The 12,937-nt window shown below is 38.9% G+C and overlaps 1 protein-coding gene across 2 annotated transcripts in view; it reads left to right on the forward strand.

The window, feature by feature from the left end:
* Positions 1-2,088: 2,088 nt before the first annotated feature.
* Positions 2,089-12,937, forward strand: part of BTBD7 (BTB domain containing 7) — a gene marked incomplete at its 5' end in the record, with an annotated part of 35,434 nt that continues 24,585 nt past the window's right edge. For both annotated transcript variants that reach the window (XM_082000085.1, XM_082000086.1), the window contains 2 exons: positions 2,089-2,170; positions 7,347-8,426. In XM_082000085.1, the coding sequence (XP_081856211.1) occupies positions 2,089-2,170; positions 7,347-8,426 (1,162 nt within the window). The remainder of the gene's footprint in view (positions 2,171-7,346; positions 8,427-12,937) is intronic.

Consider the following 12,937-nt stretch of genomic DNA (forward strand, 5'->3'; position numbering starts at 1 on the left):
TCTGCATCCATATGTATTTGGGTATCTTAGAATAGATAGTTTATTTCTGCACAAGGAAGAAAATGAGTGCATGTATTGGCTAAGACTGAACTGATACAACAGCTTGTGTTTGCTGAGATTTGCTGGTGTCTGCCTGTGTGATGTTGCCCGTTTTGCATGTACTCTGGCTCTGACTTCATTCTGAGCAGGCTCACTATTCATGTAGGAAAGTATTTTATTTTCCTCTTTCCTGATGTGTAGGAAGATGAATCTGTGTAGAGACAAGTTCAAGAAAAGCATCAGGTTATATGTAATTGAGGAGACATTGCTGCCTAGCTAGGGAGGGCAGGCATGGGAGCTCCCCCTTGTTACATTTGCAAGCTTGTAGATTGGCTCAGGTTGGCTTGTATAATACCAGCAAAGCTGCTGTGTTCTTCTGGTTGTGTCTCCTGCCTTAGCAGAATTCAGATAGTGGTCAGCAGGCTGCAGCTGTGTGAGGCAGACCTGGGCTGTGTGCTCTCTAGAGCAGTGATTCTGCCTGTACGTCATGTCTAGCATGAGGTTTTGTGGTTCCTTTTTTAATACATCTGATGTCGTAGACTACAAATGCCAAAAGGCCTGATTTCTGATTTTTGGGAGCCTTGTTCTAAGGCATCAGATGATTGACAGTCACGTACCCTCTCATACTTCCATAATGCTTCACTCCCATGCCTGTGTCTCACCTTTTCACATACCCACATCCCTAAGCCAGGTTTCCAAACCCTTCTCTATTCTTCCTTTTCATGTAGCCAGCCCTCAAATCCTGTGGCATTTGTTCTCCCCCACCCCTGTGCCTACAGCAGTTTGGAGCCTTCTCTTCCCTGGCCTGTCTCTCACTTTCCGCTCCCCAGGATCTGCTTTGCATACTGCATTTGTGACTAAGAGGCCAGGTGTGCCTCTCCACTTAGAATCATAGCTCACCTCCCCAGTGTCACGCTAACTCCCACTTCTGAACTCCTCATGCTGAAAATAAACAGATTATTAAAGCAGGGAGAAGAGACTGGAACAGTGCTGCAGCTTCTTAGAAATGCACACTCTTGCATGGCACTTGTCTGAGGTGTACTGAGAAAGGGGATAAAGTTGGGAGCATATAGCAAATATAGGTACACCAGTGACAACATGGTAGAATTTAGCTACATGTTAATATTGAATGGAGTCTAAAAAAGTCATAGTGTGGACTTTACCTTTGTATCACTCTTTCTCATCTGTGCATTTGTGTGTTGGGTGGGGGCCCACATGTTTAATTGTCAGTAAGCAGCTCTTCATTGTGGTAATTTTAATTTTGCAGTATTAATATCCTAACACTGCTAATATAGGATAAATTAGAATGTGTTTGTATGCTTAGCAATGAACCCTTGTTGAAATTTCCTCAGAATTTACTTCCCAAAATGTTTTCAAATGCCTAATAAAACAGTAGATGAATGCTTAAATGCCTTATTTTTACTATTCTAAACCTAGGTACTACTTGAAAAATAGGACTGAATGAGAACTACATAAATGGTATGAAATCAAAATGCAGCTGAAAGCAGTGATGATGGTATAATCTCCAACAGGACTGGTTTATTTTGCTTTCTCAGGCAGTATAATTAAATTTTGGGTTTTTATAAAAGTGTGTAAATATAATAGCATGTATGAAAAGTCTGAGTTTAGTTAAAGGAACACGTCTAGTCCAGACCAACTCATACTTGAAGATTTCATAGCTAAAAGTTTAATAGCCATACTGTTACTTGTGGCAGTTTATCATACTGATTTGTGAATGATTTGGAAAATTACAAATTATTTTGGGGGTAAAAAAATATTTTTGTTCTTGGTTTTATCCTTCAAATAAAAAGCTATCTTGGACACGTTTGAGGTTTTAATTTATGAAAATAACTGTGTGCTGGAGGCTGAGTTTATTTTGTTTAAATCACATACTGCCCCCCCCCCAACCCCAAACTGAAGAAATTTATTGCTCTTTTTGTTCTTCAGAAATGGAGGAACAGAATGCTGGACCTGGGATTGAAGATGTAAAGGATTATGGGATTATACATTGAAGAGCCAGCAGGCGGAATGCCTGAGTGACTGAAGAAAATGGGTGCTAATGCATCTAACTACCCTCACTCGTGTTCCCCAAGGGTAGGGGGAAATTCACAGGCACAACAGACATTCATAGGTAACTCTTTTCAGTTATCTTGTCGCTTACGTAAGTGACTTGCTGGATTGCATATGCACTGGATTTGATTTACTTGCAGTAATGTTATGCAGAGCTTTTATTTTCTAGGTCACCAGTTTGAAAACATTCAAGCTCAATCGTGCATGAAATTCAGTACTGTCCAGTATCTGTTTGGCCTATGTATGCATTGAGTTGATCTGCCATTTGCTAGTAAACAGAGCTAGGTTATTTAAATAAAATAAAGTGAATTTTTTTTCTTAATGAAACCACGCATGCTAGTTTTCCTAGTTCAAGCTGGGAATCAAGTGAGAAATCTGCAGTTGCTATCTGTTAACATTATCTGCTATTTTCTATTCTTCTTCCTTAGATCTTCTGTGAAACTGTGTTAGAGCATATAAAACTCTTCATCATCAGTATTCATTGTAGTAGTGGTGTTTTGTCTAATATGAGTGAATTACTTCCTTATTGCTAGAAGGGATATCTTTGATAATAAGCCTGTTAAAGTAGTCTTGAAGACAACTTTCTCCTGTCCTTTTCCTGTTCCTGTAAATGGGGAATGGGGGTACTTATTGTCCTAACAGTATTATTTACAAGCAAGGACCTTGCTTAACTGGAATCATGAGTTGAAGTGCTCTTAAGAAATTATTTTCTTATCACAGTCATAACTGGGGCAGATATTACCTTTATGTGCTTTCCAGTATAGTGCAAAAAGACCTCAGTGTAGATCTAAGTACTGTCGCACTATAAATAATAAATAGTTATGGGATGAATCTAAAGAAGGCAGTTTTTGAGAAGATACATCTTGCTAAAAAAATCCCAACGCTGACAGCCTGAAGAATGATCTTAGCAGTAAATAACATACTTTATAAACACTTTTCTCCTTTATGCCTTGGCTGGCAATGTGGAATAAGTAGTTATTGTTATTCAGTGTTGCTTCTTTTCTTAATCACCACAGAAAGCAGTGATATCCTTACCAGAGGGGAAAATTGAATTGCTTTGTAATTTTTCTCTTTTGCCTCAGCTTTTGTGACACTCCGAACTTTTGGAGAGCTGAGTAGAGGACAGCTGACACTGTTACATGTAGAGACCTGTGCTCTAGACTGAAAATTCTGCATGTGCTGCTGTAGCATGTCAAGGAAAAACTTTTAGTACTAACATCTTGGATATCCATGCTGTAAAGTTCCCCCTTAAGGCTTTACATATCTACAGTGTATCATAATTAACAGTAATAAAAGGCTTGCCCTATATATATATGTAGGTATATATATGTAGGTATATATATGTACACACTTTGTAAAATCACAGCCAAAATGTTTTTATTTGAGGCCTTGGTGTTTGTTCAATGTAGAGGCAGATTAAAAAAGAGAAACCCTTGCAGACCTGAAAATAGGCAGGTCTGCATGCTGAAACACCTTTTGAGCAGATTTGAAGGGGGGGGGGGGGGGCACTGCAAAGGCTTGATTAAGTTCCCCAGAAAACTTCTACTATGTAGTATGTCACGATAAATTTACTGATCCCCCTTACCTATTGAAAACTGTCATTGAGACTTTTTTGAGGAAGGTCTAAAAGTGTGTCTGTCTCCCCTTAGGCAAGTCAATTGAGTGTTCTGGTTAAAATTCTTGCCGAAATCTTCTGATATTATGGTGGCACTTACATGAGTGTGCTGGTAGAGTACGTGTGCCATCTGCATCGCAGGCATACATCTCTTCTCCCCAATTTGTGGAGTTTGGCTCTTTCTTATCTTGAATCTTGTTTGGATGGGTGATTGGTTTGTGTAACTGTCTCAGTAGAAAATAGATGTATCCTATAATCAATAGCTGGGGTTTTTACCACTTGTCAGAACAATGATGTTTTAATGTTAAATCAGTTTTTACAGAGGTTTTGGCTGGGGTTTATTTTGTTGTTGTTTTTGGGTTTATTTTTTTTTAAGGTAGAAGGCATTACATATATCTACTGCCCCAAGGTCCAACTGGCACTATGGGGACTAGAGTTATAATAGCTGCATAATATATATTAGTTGCCTTATTCCTAGAAACTGGATTCAGGTCTAAGGGTTTGTTTTAGACATGCTGCTTTACCATTAAAATGCTGCTCCATGTTACATTGTCAATGTAGGATGAATATTAAAAGCTGAGAACTGATCTGGCAAAGCACAGTAGTTTCATAGGATGAGCTCCCATTGTTAGTTGACTTAAACTGTAAGCAAATTCAGCATTACGAAGAATAGATAAATCGGTAAAAATAATGCAGTGCTCTTACTGTAAATAGTACTTTTGTTTTAGCGAAGGCTTAATTAGTTATCTGCTTGCTGTTTTGTTTACAGCATTCAGGAGGAGGATTTCACACTATTTTCTAGGGTGGTACATCTGTTCAAGATATTTATTTTTCAATAGAGCTCTATAATTGGATTTTAAAATGTGTAGGCATGCAGAGGACTAGACAGATTCCATTATTCATTGTCAAGTGCCCAAGTGCTTTCTCTTGGCAGTCATCTATTCCTTGTAAATATTTATCTGTTCAAAGCTAGATATGGTCTAGGGGCATGAATTAGCTATTGCTTTTTAACACCATTTAGTAGATTGGTACCTTTTAGTGTAGAAGTGGGGAATAAATTTCTGTTTCCTACTTCTAATGCTGCTGTCTGAGGGAATACAGGCAGGTCAAAAAGGGGCTCTTCAAAATTCTTTCTTTGAGGGTTACAGAGCCACCAGCTGTTGTGAACCCAGACAGACTATGCTGGTGCATCTCTGCTGCCTCTGGCAAAAAGCAGTTGTGTGGTGGCACTTTTATAGCACTGTTTTATCTATTTGTAAGTGTTAATAGCACTGTTTGCAGTACTTCTGAAGTTAAATTTAGTAGCTCAGGGTACACAAAGGTTTGAATGGTGTTTTAGTATCTTGTGGTGATTCATGTGCAAGTAATACCTCATGGCAGCCTTCAGCGAAGAAGGAAATTGAGACTTGTGGTGTCCTAGTTTTTCTTTAGCAGAATGTAAGAATATTCTGCATACTGAAATTTGCCATTAGAATCCAAAATACTTCAAATAAGTATGAGCTGACATGTTCTTTTGGAGCAGAATCTACCATTATGGGGTGACCAAAGTGTAGTTATACTTCTCCTGTGAAATACTTGAGTACTTGAGTATCAAGTACTTGATACTCTTTAAATGGAGCAGAAATTCTAGGCTTCTCTATCAACAGGAGACTGAATCTCTCTACTTTTCTATTGTAATACCTGGTATGGCATGTGGAAGGAATTTTTATGGTGGATTTTGCAGCACAACCTCTTTGTTGAAGTTCTCTTGAGTTACTGCTTTTCTCTTCAAAACATTAAAAAAATCAACTTGACTGAAATTTCAATATCATGACACGTTGCCTCATCAAGCAAAATTTAATGTAGCATGGATATAATGGTTAGAGGTCTTTCCTCAAAGACAGCGAAGTTCCTTCCCAAAGCTCTCACTAATAGAGGAATTGTAAAACCGTTGTGTCGCATGATTTGGGGGAGTTTTAATTAGCTTGGCATAAAAGCCAGTGTGTAAGGTTACTTAGAATTATTGAGGCTTAAATAAAATAAAACAATTTACAGAAATCTTAGATTGCTACAGTTGCCATACTCTCAAATACAACTTTGAATTGCTCCTATGTCTTTCAAAGTTCAAGAAACACTTATCTGAAATAACATAATAACTAAAAGCATTGTTTTTTGTCAGACTGGCCCATAACATTGCTGTCAAAATGGCACCGCAAAATAGCATCATATCAAGTCTACCTGAAACAAACGGAACTGTGAGAGAGCAATGATAGAACAAGTTATAAAAGGCCACAAAAGATTCTGTTGGTTGGATGTGCTTTGAACTTCAAGATCCAATAAAGGCAACAAGTAGTGAAGCTACACAAGTGTACTAATTGAAACATGTGAAGTATTCTCAACAGAAAATTGACAAATACTATTTCAGATGAATCTGCGATTTGTTGTTAATCTGTATACAATTTGTAAATGTTTTCATCTGGTTTCTTCTTTTGTCTGGAAGTAGTAGTTGGGTTTGTATACTTTTTTCTTTTTCTGTCATGTCTGAGGTTTTTCACCATCTGGCTTAGAGTGAAAATTCTCTAAATAAAGTTAAATTGGAAAATAACCCTTGAGAGTCATGCTTCTGTTTAAACTATAGTTTTTAACTACTTTTTTACTAAAACATTATTTCTAGAAATGCCGATTCTAATTCTTTTTCTTACTAAATTGCTATCAGTCTTACTGTATATGCAGCTAGGCTCAAGCTGACAATCAGCAAGGTTCATTTAGCAGAACAGGTCAGATGTGTAACACAGATAATGTTGAGGGGAATCAGTTTTTCATTTTATGACATGTTTGGTTCATAATGTGACTTCCCTATAAATGATTTTTGAGGGGAAAATTAATTATATGTGTACTTCAGTTGTATAATCCTCTGTTCAAAGGACATCTTTAATAATACAGTAAAATTTAAATTCTCCATGTTCTTTTAAACGGGGTGTATGCACAAATTAACATCTAGTAGGTCTGTGGAAAGGAGACCATTTTATGCGTTTGAATCTGGCATTACCTGATTATCATATGATTAGGATTTTTACTTTCTTGTTAAATTTGCATTGAAAATTAATTCGTTGGCCTCAATTTCACTGAATGTTTTGGTACTGTGTTCTCTTTTTCCCATTTTTTCTTGTGACTATGATAACTACCTGACAGGTATGCTTTTCTTGTTGAAATGACACTTTATGCTAGAGGAACAGAATTTGAAAAACACTTTGAAGGAGTAAGGGGGAGTGCTACTATTTCACTGAGGTCATACAAGTTTTTAAAAACGCTGTATTTTTCACTTCCTGTAGTTAATATGACACTTGGAACATTATGACCACAGTGTTCTCTTACTGTTTAGGTAAGTGTGCTAAGTGCTACAGAGCTACGTCAACTGGCACTGCTTTATTTAAAAAAAAAAAGTATAAACTCCGTAGATGCAAAAAAAAATTATTTTTGTTCTTAATGGCCGGAAACCTTCAGTCAGGTTTCCAGCTTGTTGAATTATCTGATCTGAGGAGAAGGAGAAACTGTGTAACTTGCAGAGACATAGATGGGCTGTTAGGGCGTTACAGACCTTCCTTTAAAGAATAAATGTGTCAATTTTCCTTTTTGCCTTCAGGGACATCATCTTACTCTCATCAAGGTTATGGCTGTGAATCAAAGCTGTATAGCCTTGACCATGGCCATGAGAAACCTCAAGACAAGAAAAAGAAATCCTCTGGCCTTGCCACCCTCAAAAAGAAATTCATTAAGCGTCGGAAATCTAGCCGATCTGCTGATCATGCCAAGCAGATGCGTGAACTTCTCTCGGGCTGGGATGTCAGAGATGTTAATGCATTAGTAGAAGAATATGAAGGGACGTCAGCCTTAAAGGAACTTTATCTACAAGCTAATTTGGCAAGACCAGAAGCTAGGACCCTACAAAAAGACATGGCTGAACTTTATCAGTACAAATATTGTACCGATGTAGACTTAATATTTCAAGAAACTTGTTTTCCTGTGCATCGTGCGATACTGGCGGCAAGATGTCCATTTTTTAAGACGCTGCTATCTTCCTCACCAGAGTATGGGGCAGAAATAATAATGGATATTAACACAGCTGGCATAGATATGCCTATGTTTTCTGCTTTGTTACACTACCTTTATACGGGTGAGTTTGGAATGGAGGATTCAAGATTCCAAAATGTTGATATCCTTGTGCAGCTTAGTGAAGAATTTGGAACACCAAATTCCTTAGATGTTGACATGCGCGCACTGTTTGATTACATGTGCTACTACGATGTGGTTCTTAGCTTTTCATCAAACTCTGACTTAGTTGAAACTTTTGGTGGAAGTCAGAACTGTCTAGATGAAGAACTCAGAGCTCACAAAGCTATTATTTCATCACGATCTCCATTTTTTCGTCACTTGCTGCAGAGGAGGATACGAACTGGTGAAGAAATCACAGACCGAACTCTACGAACTCCAACTAGAATTATATTGGATGAATCTATCATACCAAAAAAATATGCTAAGGTCATTTTGAACTGTATGTATACAGATGTGGTGGACCTCTCAGTTTTGCACTCCAGCCCTTCAGTGGGCAGTTTAAGTGAAGTTCAGGCTCTTGTAGCAGGAAAACTAAACATGACTAGGGCTGAAGAAGCTATGGAGCTTTTCCACATAGCACTGTTCTTGGAGTTTAACATGCTTGCACAAGGTATGTAGTACTGTCCTTGCTGTAGAACATATGACCTTAGTAGAACAATTTTTTCCCTATTTTGCTGTGTAAGTATGCCTATTGAGTCTTGCTATCAGTGGCTGACAATTCCTTTAAGAAAAGGAATTTATTTTCCACCTGTAAGTTGTAGATAATGCATCTGTGTTTTCTAGGGACAGAAGAAATGCTATGTGAGTTTTTAACTGTATTGCATGTCATTATTGAAGCATGCTATTTATGTCAAATATGTATAACTGGTCTTGATATTTCTGATCTTTATTCACTTTCATCTATAATACTTTCTTTTTTTGGGTGTAAACGACAGGGGGAGGATACAGGAGATCCTTGTAGAGAGGAGAAAATGTTTAGACTTGTGATGAAGTGTCCCTGTATGTTAACAAGCCTGTAAACTTGAATGAATTGTTTCTGTAGTTTATGTCAAAGGGGATACACCAAGCCTGCAATTTTGTTGTTGGAAGGTAAATTTAAATGGCTTAATTGCACTAGTCCAAAGTCTTTAGTATCTACTTCTTGATGTACAGAACTGAGGGCAAGGCAGTCAGTTTTCAGGCTTAAAGATTAGAAAGTTTTACTTCTGTCTGTTATTTTTGAAGATGACTGAAATCTTGATAACATATTTCCTGCACATGGAGGCTGGCCAGGTTTATTCCAGTCTGTGGCAAAGGTGTCAGAGTGCTGACTGGTGAACCAGTAATACCTCTTGTGGTGGCAGGAGCTTTAGTTTCATCTGTCACTGTGACCTATTTAGTGGCCAGACATACACATAATGGGATATTGCAATTGCTTCAGGCCTTGCTGATGGGGGGTGACACTTTTACTTTTGAGCTGAGAAAGGGAAAATGTTATTCACTGTTGTATCAGCAACATGATTTGTTTAAGATATTTTAATTTTACTGTAGCTTTTACAGTAGGTCTGTACATCTGTAACTTCTGGCTATCAAATGAAATTGGACAAGGTTAAAATCTTCATAATATCGTCACGTAGACCAGTAAAGTAGGAAACTTCAGGAATGGGCAGAAAAAATCAGGCGCAAGCACTGCAGGAAGACATCATAGTTATAATGGGTACTCCTAATAGTTATATCAAACTTGTGAGTGATAAAGATATAGGAAACTAATCAGAACTATTATATCTTCTGTAGAGGTTGGTATTAAGAAACCAATTCTCAGATGATGCTGACAGTTGAAATGATCCTGCTGCAATAAAACTGGCAGAAAACAAAGGAGATGGGTTTTCTGAGACACGTTGCCACAGGAATGTGAATGAGGTGTTTTTAGGCTAAGACTCATAGAATCATAGAGCAGCTGAGGTTGGAAGGGGTCTCAAAAGGTCATCTGGTTCAACCTTTCGTGGGAATTGGAGCCTAGATGAGATTACCTGTCCAATCACATCTTGAAAACCTCCAGTGATGGGGACTATGCCATATCCCTAGGGAGGTTGTTACAGTGAATGATTGTCCTCACTGTAAAAAATGTCATATATTAAGATGCAATGTGTACCTGGGGCCCCTTGTTCTGTCTGTGTGGTTTCTTGTGAAGAGAGCACTTTAACCCTCTTTGTATCTGCCCTTTAGGTACTGGAATACTGTGGTGAGGTCCCCCAGATTCTTACCTTCTCCACGGAGAAAAGACCTAACTCTTTCAGCCTTTCCTCATAGGGCAAGTTCTCCAGCCCTTTGATCATCTTCGTGGCCCTCCTTTGGACCCTCTCTAGTCTGCCTGCATCTTTCTTATTTTTGTTGTTTTTCTTCTCCAAGTACACTTTGAAACTTAATGTTGATGGAATACAGAAGTGGCAAAAAGTCTTACTGTAGTGAACTACAGTGTTAAAGTCATTCCTATACAATATTTGCAAGTTAATAGTACTTGAGAACCAGACAACTCAGTAGATCAGCTGAAAGCAAGAAAGGAAAATGAGTTGAAATTAAAAAGGTGATCTAAGTGTACTGTTTCTCAGTTTTGGTGCATCCACATATACAAGTGCTAAAAGGATTTAGTGTGCTCAGGGAATACTAATAAGGGAATTAAACTGTGAATGAAGCTTTCAGTAAGACACTGAATAATTATGCACTGTTTCATAAATGAACAGGGTGTAATTCGTTCCCTCAGACTGGAAACCTAAACTGGAACAACTGTGATCTGGAGGCGCTCTGATGAAGCGGTATTAAGTTTATGAAAGCAGATCAGCAATGATAGATAGAGGACTTCAAAGAGAAACTTAGGGATAGGAAAATGGCTTTTATTTTTTAGGTGTTAGTTAATGCTGAAAAACAGAAATGACGACATTGAGGTGCTGGAGCATGTCTGAAGAAGGGCAGCGAAGCTGGTAAGGGGTCTGGAGAACAAGTCTTATGAGGAGCAGCTGATGGAACTGGGGTTGTTCAGTCTGGAGAAGAGGAGGCTGAGGGGAGACCTTATCATTCTCTACAACTACCTGAAAGGGGGTTGTGGTGAGGTGGGTGTTGATCTCTTCTCCCAAGTGACTAGCGATAGGATGAGAGGAAGTGGCCTCAAGTTGCACCAGGGGAGGTTTAGATTGGACATCAGGAAAAATTTCTTTACTGAGTGGTCAGGCATTGGAACAGGCTGCCCAGGGAGATGGTGGAGTCACCATCACTGGACACATTCAAAAAATGTATAGATGTGGCACTTCGGGACATGGTTTAGTGGGCATGGTGGTGTTGGGTTGATGGTTGGGCTTGATGATCTTAAAGGTCTTTTCCAACCTTAATGATTCTGTGTTTTGATGCTAAGTGACTATTTCTGCTTGCTTTAAGTTGTGCATGCTTGGATCAGCATGCCCTAAAATGGCACTCTTTTCAGTAACGCACTACAGACCGGTACTGCTCTGGAATATATATTCTATGAGTCAGCGGTAACAAGATCTTAACTTTTCCCAGGAGGTTGTCCCCCAAGGCTACCTCTGGAGGAGGAAAAAGAAATGCAGCAGCAGGAGCTGCACTGGGCTTGCAGCATCTCGGCAGCATGCTTGAGTGGCTGAAGTGGTGTGTGCAGCAGCGCAGGCTCAGTCTTGGTAGCCCTCTGGATAAACCAGAGCTGTAGTGTTTTGAGGGTGGTCATTAGGAGGAGGTAGAGTGATGCCTTCAGAGGTCTTTTCTTCTTTCCCTGGTAAGTCAGTGTCTGACCATGAAAGTGGTGAGGTGGAGAGGTTGTTATACATAGGGGAGAAATGCAGTAAAATCAGGCAAGGGTTGACATTTATTATATTATCCAATACTAGCAAATGTAAATTTTGCACCCTTTCAGGTAGTCAAATTCTAGATTGTAGCTTGAACTAATTAGGGTTTTATAAATTGGTGCTGCATTCCCTAGCTACAAGAGAAAGCAGTAACCAGTCTGTAGAAAATCTGTATATGCCAGTGAAGTCAGTATTTAATAGTTTCATACCTGATTTGCTGAGTTCATGTTTAGGTCATTGGTACTGTGCTGACACTGAAGAATTGTTCTGCTATAATCTTATAATCAAAATTAAACGGAAGCTTATTTGATCAGGGAAAAGGACATGCCTGCATTTGACTAACAGATCAAGCATTGGAACAGGCTGCCCAGGGAAGTGGTGGAGTCACCGTCACTGGAAGTGTTCAAAACACGTGTAGACATGGTTTGATGGTTGGACTTGATGATCTTAAAGGTCTTTTCCAACCTTAATGATTCTATGATTCTGTGATCACTTAACAACGTATGCGCTTTAGTAGTGACCACCATTCTTGTTTCGGCATTTAACCATAGCACTTTGTCCTCCCTTACTGTAATACTTAACATGAGGTAGATGAGAGATCTCTGTTTCAGTAGTGTCCCTACCATCCCCTGATTCCATAGCTAGCATACTTCTGCGCTGGAAGCTGTTGTTCAAACATCTGACTTACAGATATGTGGAGCGATGCTAGAAGAGACAGCATTGCGTAGCTGTTGGGAGACCGCTGAGCAGGCAGTTCTCATGAAATCTCTTAGCTCGGTCCCCTGACAGCACTTTTCTATTCAGTGCTGCAGGTGACCAGTCCCAAGTTCTGAGCAATCCCATCAGTTGGCTCTTGCAGTAGCTAATGTCTTAAGTTTCTTCTCTTGGTTTCCACACCCCCTGTCTCAAGGTTTTTTTGCTGTTGGTTTTTTTTTTTTTATTCAGTTCACTCATGCTAGCCAATTGCAAACTTGCTAAAGCTTGACTCCCTGCTTTCCTGGAAGATATTTTGGCCTCATTATATGTAAGTCTGGATGCTCTTTCCAACTCATTTTGCTCACTTTACTGAGTTTTGGCTGGGTATTTGTAACTGAGTGTCAAGTGAGGTTGATATATTTTAAAAGCTTCTGATCAACTTTTTCTTATTTTCAACAGATTTTAGTTCGATTTGTCTTCAGGGACCTTTCTAAGTATCCAGATGTTGTAATTTTTCTTCAATTTCAGCAGATGATTCAGCTTTGACTCTTTCGATAGAAATCTTCCTGTTCTTAAGACAGTGATACTCCTTTTT

Source organism: Phaethon aethereus (genome assembly GCF_964289735.1).
Source record: "Phaethon aethereus genome assembly, chromosome: 5".
Taxonomy (NCBI): domain Eukaryota; kingdom Metazoa; phylum Chordata; class Aves; order Phaethontiformes; family Phaethontidae; genus Phaethon; species Phaethon aethereus.